The sequence below is a fragment of the Schistocerca nitens genome, chromosome 4, assembly GCF_023898315.1.
Source record: "Schistocerca nitens isolate TAMUIC-IGC-003100 chromosome 4, iqSchNite1.1, whole genome shotgun sequence".
NCBI lineage: Eukaryota > Metazoa > Arthropoda > Insecta > Orthoptera > Acrididae > Schistocerca > Schistocerca nitens.
In genome coordinates, this window is record NC_064617.1 from 778302737 (window position 1) to 778324072 (window position 21336).

Sequence of the window (21336 nt, forward strand, 5' to 3'; positions counted from 1 at the left end):
TAAGAACAAAACTAGGCTTGCACTGAACTATATATTCCATAAAAGCCTAATTTCTCTAATAGAATAATATGATTGGCATAATAAAATGCATTCGATAACTTGAAGAAGTTACCAACTGGTGATATTTCATCATTTAACGATTTTTATTGTATGCTCAGTAAATGTACAAATAGTTGACTCAGTAGAATAGCTCTTTTGAAATCCAAACTTTTATAGGCTAAGTATCCCATTACTACACAGGGGATGGGGGGGGGGAGAGGGGGACAGGTCCTGGAGTACATTATGTTTTCAATTTAGAAAATGGTATATGGAGTGACACTGAGCGTCGGTAGTTACAGGCCCCTGTGAAGTCGCCCTTCCTATACGCAGGAATGACGTAATAGCGGCACTTTTTAATATGTCGAGGAAAACAACCTGAGTTATGCATTACTTAAGTGACTTGTTACGCCACACATTACAGAACCACAACTTCTCACTCTCTTGTTCGAGATACTATCCACCCCATATCTGCCTTGACTTTTAGACTCATCTTTTTTTAGATGAGGATGTGGGATTTTTATCCCACTAAATATTCTCTGTATTGCTTGTTCGGCGCACTGCTTTCCTTTCTCTTCTCAACTTTTTCCATACATTTCTTAACCTACTTTTAAACTGTCATTATGTACTACACTCGAGCTGTATTTACAATGCTCCCTTTCTCTTTAACAGAAATAATGTCTTCTATAGCTTCTTTTCCTTCTCTCTTTCAACGGTTTCACATACTGATTTTATTTTATTTTTTGATATGACAGTTTCAGACAAGATGAGGGTTATTCTAGGTTCTTTTTACAGCACTGTTCATAATATGAAAATATTTCTGGATCATTGTGATGAAAAGTCACATTTTCATTTTCCGTTTATTTCAGACTTCAATTAGTCTACCACAATACGGCATTCTTCCCAAACGTGGTTAAAAATTTTCTGTCGAATCTTAACGACAAACATAATGCTTAGAAAACACTGAAACATCGAGAGTTATTACGGACATTACTGCGTACGAATGTAAGATTGCATTCGTTGACTACGGCGTCGCCCATGTAAGTTTTTTCCCTTTAAATGAGAATGTGCTTTTAGATCACACTTCTTTCTCAAATTTTTATTGATCTGTATTGTAAAATCAAATTATTTTATGCTTTACATTTTTAATAAAAACAGCTATCACTTCATTTTCCGTCCTGTTTCTCGATACAAGTTTTGGTACTTTTCTTGATGCAATTTTATGTGATTTTTTTCGAAGCGACGATTCCAGTTATGAGTAGCATGACAATATCTAAATATTAGTTCAAAAAATGGTTCAAATGGCTCTGAGCACTATGGGACTTAACATCTGAGGTCATCAGGCCCATAGAACTTAGAACTACTTAAACCTAACTAACCTAAGGACATCACACACATCCATGCCCGAGGCAGGATTCGAACCTGCGACCGGAGCGGTCACGCGGTTCCAGACTGAAGCGCCTAGAACCGCACGGCCACAACGGCCGGCTCTAAATATTAGTGGCACAAGATGAGATCACTGAAGCTAAATGTCTTTTGTCAGGCTTTAGAAAAAAAGTTCAAAAATACTTTCCTTTAACGTCGCCGTCATATCCGATCGACCCTTATGTCGTTCTGGAACTTCGTTTTTGCAATCATACAGTTCGCTTTCAGAACGTCCGAAGCGAAATTTCTTTTGAATGGCACTAACAAGTAGCGTTTCTTACCACTTTCGGCCACCCAGTACACCATATAAATTTTGTTTTTCACGTTTCTTTCCTATATAATTGATAGTTAAGTGTTGCACTACCGCTCGAAAAATCTTCATGTTTCTTCTGTTTTTCCTTCGTCTATCGACCCACAACCTGAAATATGAAGTGTTTCAGTCGGTTCTAAAAATGTGCCTGCAATATATAAATGCTCTTCGAAAATTTCAGAAATTTCGCACATCACATAATCTTCGGGCATGTTTTCTGTCAATAGATTCAGTTTGGCAAAACACTCAAAGGTTTCTTCATCACATACGAGGCGAGGGTGAATGTTCAGAATAGTTTTTAAATTCAATCTGGGATCAAAATGATGTGTTTTCAAAAAGGAAATTGAAAGAAAGAGCCGCAAAAAGACTTATATTAGCATCCATTTTTAAGAAAACGTTAATGCAATATTCCTCTTCATTGAACGCTGTGGCGGTTACAATACAGCAGTATTTACCTCGATCAGCCGCACTAGTATATTTTCTGTGGATCAACTAGCGATATCCAGCGGTATCCGTCTCTTAGTTGCAAATACCAAGCAAGAAAATACTCGGTATTGTTTTCCGTGCTTTCTTCCAGATAAATTTGCCTACGGATAGGTCGCGCCCTGTGGAATAACACAATCCTTTTAACCAGACAGTCTTCGGTGAAATTGCAGCATCATCTGTAGGATTTTTTATTTGGTTTCTTCTTGACACATGCAGTACTTTGCGCTACGCCTGTTTTTTGTTTTTATTTTACTAATTATCTTTTTTGCAGATTCCCACATTGTTTTCACTGTATTTAAAATGCACTTTAAACATACACCGTCTCACCGTTTACAATCTACGTTTACATTGACACACAGCAATCCACCTTACGGCACGTGGATGAGGGTACCCCGTTCTACTACTCGACATTTCCTTTCCTGTTCCACACCCAAATAGAACAAGGGAAAAACTACTATATATACGCCTCCGTATGAACCCTACTTTCTCGTATCTTATCTTCGTGGTCCTTATGCACAATGTATGCTGCAGGCAACAGAATCGTTCTGCACTCTGCTTCAAATACCGGTTCTCTAAATTTTCTCAATACCGTACCACGAAAAGAATGTCGCCTTCCCTCCAGGGATTCACACTTGACTTCGCGAAGCGTTCCCATAGTACTTGCGCGTTGTTCGAACTTATCAATAACAAATCGAGCAGCCCGCCTCTGAAATGCTTCGCCGGCCGCGGTGCTCTAGCGGTTCTAGGCGCGCAGTCCGGAACCGCGCGATTGCTATGGTCGCAGGTTCGAATCCTGCCTCGGGCATGGACGTGTGTGATGTCCTTAGGTTAGTTAGGTTTAAGTAGTTCTAAGTTCTAGGGGACTGATGACCACAGATGTTAAGTCCCATAGTGCTCAGAACCATTTGAACCATTTTTCTGAAATGCTTCGATGTCTTCCTTTAATTCGACCTGGTATGGATCGCAAACACCCTAGCAATACTCAAGAATAGGTCGTACAAGCGTTCTACACGGTGCCTCCTTTACAGATGAACCACGCTTTCCTAGAACTCTCCCAATAAAATGAAGTCGACGAAGCGCCTTCCCTACCAAAATACTCACATGTTCGTTCCATTTCACATCGCTTTGCATCGCCACTCCCAGATTTTTAATCGACGTGACTGCGTCAAGGAGGACATTTTTTGTTGTTGTTGTTGTGGTCTTCAGTCCTGAGACTGGTTTGATGCAGCTCTCCGTGCTACTCTATCCTGTGCAAGCTTCTTCATCTCCCAGTACCTACTGCAACCTACATCCGTCTGAATCTGCTTAGTGAATTCATCTCTTGGTCTCCCTCTACGATTTTACCCTCCACGCTGCCCTCCAGTACTAAATTGGTGATCCCTTGATGCCTCAGAACATGTCCTACCAACCGATCCCTTCTTCTAGTCAAGATGTGGCACAAACTCCTCTTCTCCCCAAATCTATTCAATACCTCCTCATTAGTCATGTGATCTACCCATCTAATCTTCAGCATTCTTCTGTAGCATCACATAAGCAGGACATTACTAACACTATATCCGAACATTACGGCAGTAAAGCTGCATGCCATCGGTAAAAATTACGGCTGTGGTTTCCCCTTGCTTTCAGCCGTTCGCAGAACCACAACAGCAAGGCCGTTTTGGTTAGTGTTACAGGGCCAGATCAGTCTTTCATCCAGACTGTTGCCCCAGCAACTACTGAAAAGGCAGCTGCCCCTCTTCAGGAACCACACGTTTGTCTGGCCTCTCAACAGATACCCCTCCGTTGTGGTTGCACCTACGGTACGGTTATCTGTATCGTTGAGGCACGCAAGCCTCCCCACCAACGGCTAGGTCCATGGTTCATCCTACAATCACTCAGCTTCGACACTTTATCATTCATAACAGCATCATTAGCAAACAAACCCTGATTACTGAACTTCGACACTTTATCATTCACTATAGCATCATCAGCAAACAAACCCATTTTACTGACCACCCTGTACACCAAGTTATGTATGTCTATAGAGAATAATAGCTGTACTATCACACTTCCCTGGAGCACTCCTGACGATACCCTCGTCTTTAATGGAGAGTTGCTGCCAAGGAACAAATACTGGGTTCTATAACTTAAGAAGTCTTCTAGCCACTCAAATATCTGAGAACCTATTCCATATGCTCGTACATTTTTTAACAGCCTGCAATGGGACACCGTGTCAAACGCTTTCCGGAAATCTAGAAAAATGAAATCTGCCTTTTGCCCTTCATTCCTAGTTCGCAGTGTCTCATGTTATAAAAGGGCAAGCTGAGTTTCGCACAAGCGGTGCTTTCTAAAACCATGCTGATTCACGGGTATAAGCTTCTCGGTCTCAAGAAAATTTATTGTACTCGAAGTGAGAATATGTTCAGGAATTATGCAGGAAACCGATGTTAGGGATATTGGTCTGTAATTCTGCGGTTCCGTTATTTTCGCCTTCTTATGCCCAGGAATCGTCTGCGCCTTTTCTGGTCGCTTGGAACTTGGCGTTGGGCGAGAGATACAGAATAAATGCACCCTAAATAAGGGCCCAGTACCGTGGTGTACTCTTTGGAAAACCGAATTCGGGATCCATTTTGACCTGATGACTTATTTGTTTTCAATTCCTTCAGTTGTTGCCGGCCGGTGTGGCCGTGCGGTTCTAAGCGCGTCAGTTTGGAACTGCGTGACCGCTACGGTCTCAGGTTCGAATCCTGCCTCGGGCATGGATGTGTGTGATGTCCTTAGGTTAGTTAGGTTTAAGTAGTTCTAAATTCTAGGGGACTGATGACCTCAGTAGTTAAGTCCCATAGTGCTCAGAGCCAATTTGAACCTTCAGTTGTTTCTCTACGCCAGGGGTGTTTATTACTATGTCGTGCACACGGGAGTCTGTTCGACGGTCAAACGACTATAAGATTCTCCTGCGTGAATGATTTCTTGAACGTGAAATTTAAGTCTTCGGCTTTCGTTTTTCTATCTTTAACTGCCACACCAGACTGGTCAACAAGTGACTGGGTGGAACTTTAGACTCACATAGCTGTTTTACATAGGACTAGGATTTTCTCGGGTTCTCTGCCAGATTTTTTCCTAAGGTATGACGGTGTTAGTAGTTGTATGCTTTGCGCATAGATCTTTTCACGGACGCACGTATTTCTTCTCTCGTTTGCTTGTCTTCTATTGCGAGTTCTCTTTGGAACGGAGACTGCAACGGCCTCTGCTTCCTCAGAATTTTTCTAAATTTGTTATTAAACCTTGGTGGGTCTTTTTCTTCCTACTGAAACATGACGAGCAGTTAACAGAAAATCTATTCATTGTCGTTTAAAACCATCTGAATGTTTATTATTGTGTCATGTAAAAATATGAAGTAAATCGTCTTGTGGATATTTTTACTAACATCGTTTTCACGTTATATATATAGGGTGTTAGCGGTACAAGTACAGATATTTTTACTGGTGACTGAGGACAGTGTACTGAAGAAGATAACATCAGTATTTACTTCATTAGCAGACTAATAATTACAGATATTAGAAGTTGTACGTTTTTATGTTGATTGGTACTTCAATGCACGTGCGGCAAGAGCATACCATTAACGCATTAATGCTTATTTTCTGCTGAACGGCAGCTCAGTTGTTGAAGTGTGAAGTGGACGCAAAACTGTTAGTCTACACTGACAGGCGTAGTCCACTTACTGGTGCAGCTGCGACGTTCATAAATCATCAGGTAGTAATTAATTACGTGAAATGTATCCGCGAAGAGAGACTGAGAGAATAAAAAACTAACACACCCAAGTGAGTACATATTGCAGCATCAATGATCACAATATCTACGCGAACACACACACACACATATATATATATATATATATATATATATATATATATATATATATATGTGTGTGTGTGTGTGTGTGTGTGTGTGTGGAAAATTTACGAAGCTGTTTAACAGGAATTTACGTAGCCGAGCCCAAATCTATACTTCTATATAAATACAAGTCTTATTTAACTTTTTTTCATCCGAACGTTTATTAGGGTGTCGTGTCCAAATTTGGAGGAAATCAGGCAAGAACTTTTCGAGACTTTTGCTAAAATCGTTTCCTCTTTAAGTATTACTATATTAAATATGTTAAAAATGGTAGCTTGTGTCCAGTCGAATGTTTATCAGATCATCTTGTAAAAATTTGAAGCATATAGGTCAAATGTTTTTCAAGAATTTTGGTAAAAACGTTAAAGAACGACTTGTTTTTATGTAATAGTATATATCTGGACTCTGATATGTAAATTTCTGTTAAATAGGTTTGCAACATTTTCAAGAGCTACAGTATCATCTGAAATAAATAAATAAATGCATCATATAAATTAGTAGATATAATAAATGGAGGTGAATAACGTAAGAGGGAATGGAGTAGCTTTTTCTAAATGAAGCTGTTATTTATGTAAACTAATCTAGAAATAATTCCTGTAATTACAAGTGTGACTAGTTTAACACTCTTCATAATCTATTTTAGTATACTTTACCGAAGTTGCTCGCTGTGACTGGTCCTGCTTGCCCCTGTGTTACTTGACTCGTTCATAACGGGATTTACGGAGCACGATTTGTAAATGAAAGAAAGAATTAACTAATGAATGAGTGCACTACGCACTTGTCAGTAACAAAATATTAGTGGCGCAACTAATTTTTTGTAAACACCCTTGAATGACAACAAAGCTTTCTACGCGACGCTGTATTTCAGGCACTGGAAAGCTTCGGACAACACTTAATACAGAGAGCAGGAGGAGCCCGGTAAACAATGCTACACGCTACATAGTGCGAGAGAGTAATCGATACTCGCACCCGTTACCAAGTCGTACGCTTAGTCACCGACACGTGTAGTGTAATTACGCGCACATGTTACTGAAGCACGCTAATCGTCAGCGTGAAATATTGGCGCGGAGGCTCTTTTGTAGCATGATTGATAACCGGGGATGCTTCGTTACGAGTTTTGCTCCTCCAAAAGCAATATAAAAATTGCGTTTTATAGTATGGGTGGAATTCAATTAATTTCTGTAATAAGCAGATACAAGAGAAATTGCGGCGTCAGTATTTACATTTCCACGTAGTGTCTAGTAAACGGATTACTGGAATGTGCCTACTATCTTGTACACAATCCGCACAATAACACACAGCTTGTTATTTAATCATCTTCTCACTTTCTGCGGCTACAAGAAGTAACGAGAACCTACAATGCAATGATGGAGAAATAACTGGATCAGGTGTAAGAGGTACAGGTAATAGTAAAATGGACCAGACAACTTGTGAAACTTATTGATCACGTCTTCGGGTGTAACGAGGTTCATATGCTCTGCTATTCGGCAGAAATTATTGGGGAAGGAGTACATACATGATAGAGTCCTTTGCTTGGTATTCGTATTTGTTGTTTTGATGTGAATTCAATTCTCTTAGCTGTGGGTCACAAATTGTGAACTCGTCTGGTAAACAGATTCTGACATGACTGGGGCAAACCTCTTAGCAGCGTAGGCTGCCCCCCTTCCCCCATCCACTCCCCCACCTGTTTAGATCAATGACATATTAGTTGTCTCACATCACCACTTTTCACACATTCTCATTCAGCTGAGGCAATCTCCAGCCTTAAGATTTTAATGTAAAAGGAACTTCGAATTATAATACAAAACAAAAGTAAACTATAAAATATAAAGGAACGTTTACTGGGTGATATCAACCGTCGTGTGAGTAAATCGCATCATATTTGGCACAACAAATAATTCAGTGTCCAAAGGAACAATTTGTCTTTGCATTTGAGACAGATTTACTCTTATTGTCAGTATCAGTAACGCAGAAATCATAGTACGTTCCAGAAATTAGTAAAATCAACGTTTTGGTAAGTAGGTGAATAAAGACAACATCCGTTAAACTAAAATCCTGGTTACACCTGCCAGAATAGTGTGATAAAAATTAATTATATGTAGAAGTAGCACCAATAAACAATGAAAGACTGGTGGTGAAGGACTTCCTAACAAGTAACTAGAGATTAATCACGCGACGAGAAAAAGGTATGAGATTATGTAACCTAATCCCTCCCCCCGCCCCCAACACACACACATACACAAAAATACCACGTTTATGTTTATGCTTGCAACAGTCATGTACACTCCAAGACAAAATAAATGACGCATCACTTAGGAATTATCCTAATGGGACGGAAATCAGCAGATGTGGTGTAAAGGTACAAACAAACAAATGTTTACAATTTCAGAAAAATTTGATGATTTATTCAAGAGAAAGAACTTTACAAATGGAGCAAGTCGTAACCCGTTGGTCCACCTCTAGCCCTTATGTAAAAAGTTATTCGGCATTGATTGATAAGCTGGGCAGAGAGAACTTTAATACATTACTTGACACATTCTCAGTTAACATTCCACTAGAATGAAAAAAAAAGGATAAACTGAAGACGACCGCCATAGTTGCTGCTCGAGTACGAACAGGAACTGTTGTACATATCGAGCAATTAATTCTCAGATGATATCACATCTTGATTGTAATCACAAGATTGTACTCTAGTTGCCAGTCGGTAGTAATACAATATTGTCAGTAATTATCCTGTTTCGTACCAACGTTTTCTGTATCGCTTTCAAAACCATAAAACTTCAAGAACACAATTATACATGTATCACATCGAGAACGACGATATCGATCTTTTCATTCACTATCACACTGTAACTGAAGAATCTCCAAATGTAGTCTATGATTTACAGAACCTACAGACACGATACATTGTCAAACACTGTTAAGTTCGGTAAGCAACTTTGTTACAACGTGTATACAGCCTCCAAGATCTCCATCTGTGGCAATGCTGGTTACTACCAAATATTTTGGAACCTGCAAGAGGTTGTTAGCTCCCATTTGCCTTTCCCAGAGTTTAGTTATCTCACCGGAATACAAGTAAGTTACCCCTAGTGAAATTCTTCACGAGCACCATTTAACACAGTGTAATTCCTCCCACGGACTTGATAATCATCTGGATTTTTGGATTCGGTTAGGAAGTGAGACCACAAGATTGTGTTGACACGACGCATCAAGGTTAATCCACTCACTGAGAATTCGATAGTGCAGTTCCACCCAACTGTGGGGATGATAATGTTGGCGTTTTAACCGCTGGTCCAACATGTCCCACAGATGTTTTATGGGTTCATGTCATGTGATTCTGCAATGGAGTTGAGATGTACTTGGGTGATGGAATGTTCAGAAAGCCAGTCACACATTCTTCCAGCCCGATGAAATTTGATGTTGTCTTCTTGACATGCCTGTACAAGCAATGGCCTCGTGCGAGGTGACCTACTCCAAATGTTCTTTGCATGCAGTTCCCGTGGCATTTTCCTCCCGCTAATAGGCAGGGTGGACCTTCATTGACGGCCTGCAGCTATTCCCGTCTATTTTCGAAGGGATTTTGATTCACAAGCCTTGAAACGCATCTCCAGTCCCTCTCAGTCAGGATCTTTCTCCAAGCCTGGTGTTGTACTGTATTAAACCGGGGATCTAGACACGACGGAGAGGCTTCGTCCCACCGTAACCATCAGTGGTTCACAACCCCACAAAAGGCCACAGCAGTTCACCCACCCCACCGACGCCCACACCGAACCTAAGGTTATGGTGCGTTCGGCCCCTAGTGGACAGCCCCCCCCCCCCCCCCCCCCACTCCCGCCCCTCCCGGGGGAACTTCTCAGACTAGTGTAACCCCATATGTTTGCCTGGTAGAGTAATTATGGTGTACCCGTACGTGGAAACGGTGTTTGCGCAGCAATCGCCGACACAGTATAAGTGAGGCGAAGCCAGGGGAACCAGCCCGCATTCGCCGAGGTAGATGGAAAACCGCCTTGAAAACCATCCACAGGCTGGCCGGCACACCGGACTTCGACACTAATCCCGATCGGGAAGCAGCGCGTTAGACCGCGCGGCAAGCCGGGCGGGCTCTCCGACCATAATTCTGAGGTCGTCTTCTGTGGCTACGTGTGTTACACCGCTGCTGTAGGCGTACTGAACAATCGACGGCGAAACACCAACAAATCCAGCAACTGCACACGTCGTACGACCACGGCCGCAGCCAAATACAATTGCCCCGTTTTGCCACTGTGTCACGTCCTTACATTTACCCATGTTTGCGTCCAATGTCCGGTTGAAGCGTGAATGTCTTCCTGATCGCTACCACCTTACGCTCACGTAGATGCGGTGCGCAAGCGGTTGAGCACGTGACTCGATCGTTCCGCCATGAGTAAGGACTTGACGTTTCATCTGAGCGTGCCCACTGTGCTGACTAATTTTTTGTCCAGTGAGCTGATGTTATATCATACTAAATATTTCCGCATAGCCTTCACAATGGGGAAAAAAAATATGTTGAAGGTCTGCAACTGCGGTAACTGGTTTAGTCTGACACCTCGAAATGCAGCGACTGTTAGGGCCGGCAAGTGAGGTAACCCCGTTCCTCTTCCTGGTGCTCTCTGTTGCTCTATGTACCCCAAATGGCTCCGCTACGCAAATCGTGCGTGCTGAGTGACCCTGGTCTACTAAGAGTCAGATCACTGCCGATTTGAATATGGGGCATTAGGAATCCATTAATAACAGGACTGGTCGGATATAAATGCTCCGGAGGATCCTGCTAGCGAGAACCAATACGACATCCTGTGGCTCTTCATTGGTTTTGGTGACTCAGTGTAAATAGTTCATTATATACACTACCGGCCATTAAAATTGCTACACCATGAAGATGACGTGCTACAGTCGCAAAATTTAAACGATAGGAAGAAGATGCTGTGATATGCAAATGATAAGCTTTTCAGAGCATTCACACAAGGTTGGCGCCGGTGGCGACCCCTAGAACATGCTGAAATGAGGAAAGTTTCCAATCGATTTCTCATACACAAACAGCAGTTGACCGGCGTTTCCTGGTGAAACGTTGTTGTGATGCCTCGTGTAAGGAGGAGAAATCCGTACCATCACGTTTACGACTTTGATAAAGGTCGGATTGTAACCTATCGCGATTGCGGTTTATCGTATCGCGACATTGCTGCTCGCGTTGGTCGAGATCCAATGACTGTTAGTAGAATATGGAATCGGTGGGTTCAGGTGGGTAATACGGAACGCCGTGCTGTATCCCAACCGCCTTGTAACACTAGCATTCGAGATGACAGGCATCTTATCCGCATGGCTGTAACGGATCGTGCAGCCACGTCTCTATCCCTGAGTCGACAGATGGGGACGTTTGCAAGGCAACAACCATCTGCACGAACAGTTCGACGACGTTTGCAGCAGCATGGACTATCAGCTCGGAGACCATGGCTGCGGTTACATCTGACGCTGCATCACAGACACAAGGGCCTGCGTTGGTGTACTCAACGACGAACCTTCGTGCACGAATGGCAAAACGTCATATTTTCGGATGAATCCAGATTCTGTTTACAGCATCATGATGTTCGCATCCGTGTTTGGCGACATCGCGGTGAACACACATTGGAAGCGTGTATTCGTCATCGCCATACTGGCGTATCACCCGGCGTGATGGTATGGTGTGCCATTGGTTACACGTCTCGGTCACCTCTTGTTCGCTTTGACGGCACTTTGAACAGTGGACGCTACATTTCAGATGTGTTACGACCCGTGGCTCTACCCTTCATTCGATCCCTGCGAAGCTCTACATTTCAGCAGGATAATGCACGACCGCATGTTGCAGGTCCTGTGCGGGCCTTTCTGGATACAGAAAATGTTCGACTGCTGCCCTGGCCAACACATTCTCCAGATCTCTCACCAATTGAAAACCTCTGGTCAATGGTGGCCGTACAACTGGCTCGTCACAATACGCCAGTCACTACTCTTGATGAACTGTGGTATCGTTTTGAAGTGCATGGGCAGCTGTACCTGTACATGCCATCCAAGCTCTGTTTGACTCAATTCACAGGCGTATCAAGGCCGTTATTACGGCGAGAGGTGGTTGGTTCAAATGGTTCAAATGGCTCTGAGCACTATGGGACTCAACTGCTGAGGTCATTAGTCCCCTAGAACTTAGAACTAGTTAAACCTAACTAACCTAAGGACATCACAAACATCCATGCCCGAGGCAGGATTCGAACCTGCGACCGTAGCGGTCTTGCGGTTCCAGACTGCAGCGCCTTTAACCGCACGGCCACTTCGGCCGGCAGAGGTGGTTGTTCTGGGTACTGATTTCTCAGGATGTATGCACCCAAATTGCGTGAAGATGTAATCACATGTCAGTTCTAGTATAATGTATTTTTCCAATGAATGCCCGTTTATCATCTGCATTTCTTCTTGGTGTAGCAATTTTAATGGCCAGTGGTGTAGCTTTCAGAAAAAAATTGAGGGCACTTCTTGTCATTCATTTTGTCGTAAAAAATGTGCTGCATGTGTCTCACTGGAAAGAAATGTTTTAGTACTTTTTCTGACGATAAGAAATAATTCCTTTTACGGAAAGCAACAAGTGGAACGTAACATGTTGGAGTAGTTTTTACATTGCCTCCATTCGGCACTTGCGGTGACTCACCTGTAGCGGGTAGGAGAGGAAGCGGCGGCGGTACTCGGACTTGACGGCCTTGAAGGAGGCGTCCCGCGCCGGCCTCAGGTTGTCCTGCGGACAGAGGTGCTGCGGCGGGCGGCGGCGGCGGTAGCGGGGCAGCTCGTCCACCGTCAGGCCCGGCGGCAGGCGCGACAGCTGCGGCTCGGACGAGGAGCGCGCCTCCAGCCGCGGCGCCGACAGCCTGCGGGCACACGAAGACACGTCTCACCTCGCGGCTGCGCCACACGCAGGTGCGGGTCAAAGTCAAGGGTCGTCCGAGGAAAGTTGGAGTCACGGGGGTCACGACAGTGGCCTGTGCACCAAACTCAGGTGCGGATCCAAGACGGTTAGAGGGACTGGGGGAGGGGGGTCATCTAAGTAGGGGTGTATTGATGAGGATCATGATCCCCCTCCCGTTGTACTACATACAGGCGCATATTCAGAGGGGAGGGAGGCCCAGGTAGGTTATCCAAGATATGGTGGCTCAACGATGTCCTTACACACCTCTTCCACCCCTTAGAAAATTTTACTAAAAGCGATTGTATTTGTACATACACCGTGAGTCAGCTGCCCCTACCTATGGATTTTAAGCATCCCGCAATGCCTTCTGAAACCATGTGTGATATTATCTTATTTTCTCGCTCCCTATGTGTAAACTATTACTCTTGGGCAAACATGCAGAAAATTTAATGTAGCTAAATTCTGTACTGGGATAAGTTTTTGCTGGAGGCCACGGTTTTTGAGTAAAAAAAGGCGTTTGAACGTCACTTTTGTACATTTCTCTTCAATAACATGAAAACTATTGCTTCTAGCGATAACATGTCCCAGTATAAAATTTAACATTAGATTTCCTACAAAAAGTTCCCGTTTTCTTTTTTCTTTCTTTTTTTTGTATGGCTAATAATTTGCCCTTAGCGAGCGCCGAGAGATACGAAAATCTTTTGCATTGTATTTGAAGACGTTGGGGCTTGAATGAAACTCATAGGTAGGAGCATCTAACTTTCACAGAATAAAGTACAGTTGTGTGTAAAACTTAAGAAGTAGAGTCACTTTCGGATGCTGTGTCACTGTCAAGTAACATAGCTCAATAAGACTCGGACGATACACGGAAAGAACTTTTGCAATACAGTATAAGAAATACGCGATGAGACGCACAGAAATAACACTTCTATTCAAAGACAATAATTGCGCAGGAAGTCGCACAGTGATAAGGGCAGAGTATCACTTGTATTCTGTGATAATTTCTGACCACATATTCCGCGTCCACGAAATTCAACCAGGGATTACCAACAGCCTTGTGATGACTGGCTGTGTGTGATGTCCTTAGTTAGGTTTAAGTAGTTCTAAGTTCTAGGGGACTGATGACCATAGATGTTAAGTCCCATAGTGCTCAGAGCCATTTGAACCATTTTTTGATTACCAACACTTCCTGCTGCGATCAGTAGGCAGTATTTGCTGCTGACCTAACTGACGATAAACGTTTGCGGATGCATCCCATCTACCCTATGGAAATGACATTCCTGATACTTTGATACGTCCTGACAGCGCTGCTTTAGGTTCGCCAGTAAACAGTTCAGCGTATGGGAGAATCAGCATGGCCCATCCGACTTTAATTCCTCAGAACGTGCCTGAAAACTCTGAGAATCCAGTAATTCAGTCTCCGCCGCTCGTATAGAAGCTTTGCAAGGTAGATAGATCTAAATACCACATCACACTCCATTGCATGTGCTGTATCGCTGCTCGCATTCCTTATAGTCCCTACTGAAGATTCGTCACGTTCACTAAACTGACACATCCAATGCGTACACTTCAGACATATTCTGCATTCGGACCTAACCATTTCTAGAAACTGTGTCTTGTTTTACTTATGCCTTTTTATGTATGACACACGTTAGTGAAAGTTCATCAAATGCCACACAATGCTGTAATTTTCCTTGTTATAAGGAGTGTCCCGCAATTTTGGAAACCAGCTCTGGCTATAAATGATGACTCATTTCCTTCTACCTTAACTGGCCCATTGACCGGTCCTAACTCGTTCAATATATTTCTTTTAGGCTCCCCTCCAGGCACCATTAACAAAGGATTGCTGCCCGTACGCTGCAAAGACACCGTCAATACAGAACAATAGGGCTGTGGGCTTCTGTAACTGACATGATACAGCATGTCTTCGACAACATTAGGCTGTGTTGTGGTTTTATTTGTACAGCTTAGGACCAACACGCTGCAGAACAGTGATTAGCCATGATGCAACAGTATAGTGTAGGTAAAACACTTCCGTTCCAAAAGTAATTGTTACAACTTTTTACACTGAGGCACCAAAGAAACTGGAATAGGCATGCGTATTCGAGTACAGATATATGTAAATAGGCAGAATACGGCGTTGCGGTCGGCAAAGCCTACATAAGACAACAAGTGTCTGGCGCAGTTCTTAGATCGGTTACTGCTGCTACAATGGCAGGTTATCAAGATTTAAGTGAGCCTGAACTTGGTGTTACAGTCGGAGCACGAGCGATGGGACACAGCATCTCCGAGGTAGCGATGAAGTGGAGATTTTCCCGTACGACGTGTACCGTGGATATCAGGAATCAGGTAAAACATCAAATCTCCGACATCGCTGTGGCCGGAAAAAGATCCTGCAAGAGTGGGACCAACGACGACTGAAGAAAATCGTTCAGCGTGACAGGAGTGCAACCCTTCCGCAGATTGCTGCAGATTTCAATGCTAGGTCATCAACAAGTGTCAGCGTGCGAACCATTCAACAACACATCATCGATACAGGCTTTCGGAGCCGAAGGCCCACTCGTGTATCCTTAATGACTGCACGACACTAAGCTTTACGCCTCGCCTGGACCCGTCAACGCTGACATTGGACTGTTGGTGACTGGAAATACGTTGCCTGGTAGGACGAGTCTCGTTTGAGATTGTATCTAGCGGATGGACGTTTACGGGGATGGAGACAACTTCATGAATCCATGAGCCCTGCATGTCAGCACGGGACTTTTCAAGCTGGTGGAACCTCTGTAATGGTGTGGGCCGTGTGCAGTTGGAGCGATATGGGACCCCTGACACGTCTAGATACGACTCTGACAGTCGAGACGTACGTAAGCATCTTTTCTGCTCATCTGCATCCATTCATGCCCATTGTGCACTCCGACGCATTTCGGAAGTTCCAGCAGGACAATGCGACAACCCACACGTCCAGAATTCCTACAGAGTGGCTCCTGGAACAGTCTCCTGAGTTTAAACACTTCCGCTGGCCACCAAACTCCCCAGACGTGAACATTATTAAGCGTATCTGGGATTCCTTGCAACGTGCTATTGAGAAGAGATCTCCACCCCATCGTACTCTTACGGATTTATGGACAGCCGTGCAGGATTCATGGTGTCAGTTCCCTACAGAACTGCTTCAGACATTAGTCGAGTCCACGCCACGTCGTGTTGCGGCACTTCTGCGTACTCGCGGGGGGGGGGGGGGGGGGGGGGCTACACGATATTATGCAGGTGTACCAGTTTCTTTGGCTCTTCATAGTATATTACATACATATTTATATAAAATACGTATTTTAAAAAATATGTATCCTCTGACTGTTTGAACATTCAGTAGAGTATCGTGTAAATATTTAAGTAAACAGGTCAAGAATTTTTTAAACTTTTACTATCAACATTTCCCCTTATATATTACACATTTATTCGTATACGGTACATATTAAACACATATATAGCCTATGTTCATCTGAACATTTAGTAAAATATTGAAGATTTGAAATAAATTGGCCGAGAACTTAGAGATCTTTTTGCGGACAACCTCCCCATTTATGTGGTATCTATGTACTTATATACCACATATATTTAAAATATGTTAACCTATGTACGTCTGCACACTTATAAGAGTATATTGTAAAAATTTGAAGTAAATCGCTCAAGAAAGTTTCGAGATTTTTGGTAACAACGTTAAACTACGACTTGTCATTATATAGTAGTATAGGTGATTTAACACAACGGTCGAAGCTGAATTTTCCTCAAACGAGAAAGATACTCGTGCAACTGTATGAAAAGGACTGTTGTCCTCTTGGAAAATGAGAGAATCCAGAGGGTACACAGCACGAAGATGGGACAACATTTAGTCAGAGAGAATGCTGAAGTAAACATAATAAGTAGGCCCAAGTCATGGTACGAGGAACACCAAAACATCGTGGAATCTCCTCTACGCACCTTGCATACTCAACACACTACAGGCTAAACACGTCAACTGTACCATCATTGCACTCACCGCCTTGAATCACTTTTGGGGATTGTCAAACATGAAATCGGTTTGCGGAAGCCCGGGATATATATCAGATTCCTTCCCAGCATGGCAAGTTATGTACTGGACTCAGAGTGTGCACCATCGAAGATTACTGCCGAGGACACCACAGACACACTCGACTAATGTATCCTAACAAGTCGGCGGCCGCACACTACTGCCATCCAAGACACAATGGAATACGAACGCACCAGCATTTCAGCACATAAAAGTTGACCAAAAAGTCCGTTAACATTTAAAAATGCAATAATTCAGGGAATGATGTAGGTAGAGACGTAAACGTGACACAAATGCCTGAAATAGCATCTTTTACTGAAGCCAAACACGAGTGCATAAATCGGCCAACAGATGTCGCTGGAGAGCAACACGTCAGTGACGCCGCATGAGAATCGTGTTTAAAATAAGTTGTAGTGAGAGAGGTAGTCAGGAAGAAATGACAATTCTGTCTACACTGCACCATCTTGAGCCAAGGACACGGGTCGTCATATGGCGTCAGCGAGGAAGTCAGATACGCCAGCAATCGCGGTATGTTGATTTTACCAGAAAAGGTACTGTTAGTGAAGCTTTACTATCAGAATGGAGAATCCGTTACTGCAGCTTTACAATCCTATCGCCATAAGAAGAGTATTCGAACGGGTAAAGGTCCTGCAACCAGAGTCGCTCTGAAGAAAATGATCACGAAGTTCGAAACGACGGGATGTTTAAACGATCGGTCCCGGTAAAGAGAGATAAAGTGCTACTGCTGCTCGAACCGTTCGTGAAGAAATGGGGACTTCAGCGGGTTGATATCCGCATGGTGAAGCCGGCGCTCGTGAACTCGCACGTAGCACCGGCATTCCACGCACTACTGTTTGGAGAGCACTAAGGCGTACCCTCCGATGCTATCCGTACAAAATCCAGCGTCATCATGGACTGTAGGTCACCATCTTTGTGACACGGAGAGAATTTGTGGGTGGGCACTGAAGAAAATGGGGGCAGATGACGCTCGGTTGTCTAATGTGTTGTAGACCCACGAAGTCCATTTCACACCCGAGGGTCTGTCAACACCCACAACTGCAGCATTTAGGCTACCGAAAATTCTAGAACTGTCGTGAAAACCTCACTACATGACGAGAAAGAACGGTGTGGTGTGCATTTACCACATCAGTCGTGATCGGACCCTTTTTCTTCGAGGAAATGTGGGGTGCTGCTTCTCAAACTGTCAGTGTGACGGATGCGTGGTACACCGATATCTTACAGAATCGCATCATCCGTAGCCTGGCTGACAAACAATTGCTGGAAGGTATGACTTTATGCAGGACGGCGCTACACCTGATATTGCTATACGTGTGAAAGATCTCTTGCACACATTGTTTGGTGAGAGCCACGTCCTGAGTCGCTACTGCCACATGCTTAGTCTCTCAGGTCCCCAGACCTCAATCCGTGTGGTTACTGGTTGTGGGTTTAGCTGCAGTCGCAAGTCTAGCACGATTGTCTGACCTCATTAGGGACGCTAAAAGACAGCATCCGGCGGCAATTTCTCACATACCTATTGATAAGCTGTACAGTGCTGTTCACAATACTGTCCTACGACTAAAGGTATTTTTGATGAAGAAAGACGACATGCCGAGCATTTGTTATAAGGAACATGGTCTTTGCTAAAAAATCGTTATACTAATTATTGTTTTTGTGTCATATTAAGCGCCATCTGTTGGTAATTTTGGGAACTTTGTTTCTTTTCCAATAAAACAACATGTTAGGCGTATATGTCAGTTTTTACCTGTCTCCATAAATTATTCCGTCAAGTACTGAATTTTCAAATGTTAACTGACTTTTTGGTCGCCCGTATGTGGAAATACTGGGGCAGCGTCGTTAGGGATGCCATCCAAATACGCATTAGCGACAGTCTTATCAACCGGGACAGCGGGTAGAGTCTCACCAAGCTTTGGGGCTGAGTATATAGCAAAGACATGAACTGGTGGCCAAGGCAGATGTCGTGCCCCCATCCACGTTGCTACAGGCGGAACACCTCGCCGGCCACAGGCCAACGTAATCGGCTCTACCGCCGCGGCGCTCTCCCAAGCGCGGACGACGTTCTGAGGGGGCAGGAGGTGTAGACTGAGACGGTGGTAAGGCCCTAGGAGGTCAGTTTGTCGGCGCACCTGACGATAGTGATCGTCAATGTCAATGAAATTCTCCAACAGCCGTATAACTTAAGATGCTATTTTATTTGGAAGGCTACCAGTTTCAGCATTTGACTATACCATTTCCAGGCCATATTTGCATCTCTCCAAATAAACGAAAATTTCATCCTAAGACTTGACAAGACTTGTCAAGTCTTCGAATGAAGCACTAGTGAAACGATTGAATTCACGACATCCAGGGATTTAAGGCAATTATGACATTTTCTACCAGGCGGCTTCCTCTTTCATTCTTTTCCCCCAGTCCATATTCACATACTACTTTTCCTTCTCTTGCTTTTCCTACTGTCGAATTCCAGTCCCTCATGACTACTAAATTTTCGTCTCCCTTAACTATGTGAATAATTTCTTTTGTCTCACCGTACATCTGAATTTAGCCCATGCGAAAGTCTAAATGTTTTAGAAATGCTTGCCAATCGTGTAACTGAGGCAGGACTCAGGTACCAGCCCGGTATTCACCTAGTGGGATGTGGGAACCCACCTAAATACCACATCAGACACCATCCGGGGCTGCCGCGCCTCTTCGAATCCCGGAAGCGGTGTGCTAACACTTGCGGTTATCCGGGGTGGGGGTGGGGGGGTGGGGGGGGCATAAAAGAGAGAGACTCGATTTGTTTAAAGTTTATTCAAGATTGCCTCTAATCCTGAGCTCCTGAGTCCAATAATATTGTAGTTCTTGTATGAATCGGGTTAACCATCGAGATAAGGGTCCTAAATAAATATACCATGAGGAAACTGAGTTACCAGTATAAAAATCATAACTGGGGCTCAACTTTGAGCAGCTAACTACATTAAACAATGTTCCGTCAATATAGCGCCACTAGCTAAACAGCTGAACACAAAATGTTAATTAAAGGAATGAACGGTTGTCTTAGGTTCACCAAACGATTTAAAAACCGCACACCACACCAAGGTACTGAAAATAAATATCCACTTCTCACATAATTTGTAAAATTAATCGCCAAATGCTGATTTAAAACACGAGATATTCTTCATTAACCTTACAGTCTTTAAAAAATATTAATGGTAAGTGAAACAACACTGCCGCAATAATAACCCATAATACAGTAGGAAGACTGACTACATTAAAATGCTGTACTTGTCTTGATTCTTGAGAACGCAACGGCTGGTTTTGGATGCCGTTGTTTCTTGTTCTTAGATCATTGTACTGCTCCCTCGATGGCATTTACTCCAGTCCGCTGGCTATATCATTCGCCAGAACGCGAAGTGGGCGCCTTTTCCATTCACTTAGCAACGTTTAAAGAATCATTATGCTCTCCTTGACATTTGAAATTAATGTGTTAGCGTGGACTAAAAGACTTACATACTGGACTGTTAAAGCTATTTCAACAGAATATAATACTGGAATAGCAAACACCACAACTATTATAACTGGCCCTATTAGTGCTATCACCACCTTGATCTATCTACAGTAGCCACTGATACTGAAAGTTACTTCACCGACAGTAATATTGCTACCGCAATCGCTTATGTTAATGCTAAGCAGTATGTTGGCTTGTGTATCTTCACGGTTTCTCTTTCCTCTGCTCTGAGAGAAAAACATAGTAACTTTACTACCATTTCATTGTATTCACGTTCTCTGTCTGTTCGGTACCAGATCGTCCAAGCTGTGGGGTCCAACAGTTCCTGCTGCTTCCCAATCGCAAGGCGATGAATCAAAGCGAATCACAGATTCTTCTCGTTTTCGGGTACGCTTGTGACCACCCTCTGGACGACGCATTCAGAGACAGGGGACTTCGCCCTCATTCAGTAGGTTCGTCTACAGGCCTTACTATCAGCTGTAGCTACGCCTCGCTTTTTCTGAGACATCATGAGCTAGAAACTTTAGACCTGTAACCATAAAACTGCGGCATGGGGCCCGCATGCGACTCGAATCAGTTATTCGTGCAGCCCGGGACTCTCAGCAGTAATTGTAATTAATAAGCATCCAGCAACTAACAACCGAATCCAAAAAAACCTCAGCTCACCTTAAGAGTTTCTTAACAGTGTAATTTTCTTGCTCAGTAAC

The 21336-nt window shown here is 43.5% G+C and overlaps 1 protein-coding gene across 1 annotated transcript in view; it reads right to left on the reverse strand.

Moving 5' to 3' along the window:
* The window catches only part of LOC126252563 (serine/arginine repetitive matrix protein 1-like), a 191459-nt gene that overhangs the window by 164795 nt on the left and 5328 nt on the right, over positions 1-21336 (reverse strand). The window contains exon 2 of the mRNA XM_049953463.1: positions 12813-13026. Within this exon, the coding sequence (XP_049809420.1) occupies positions 12813-13026 (214 nt within the window). The remainder of the gene's footprint in view (positions 1-12812; positions 13027-21336) is intronic.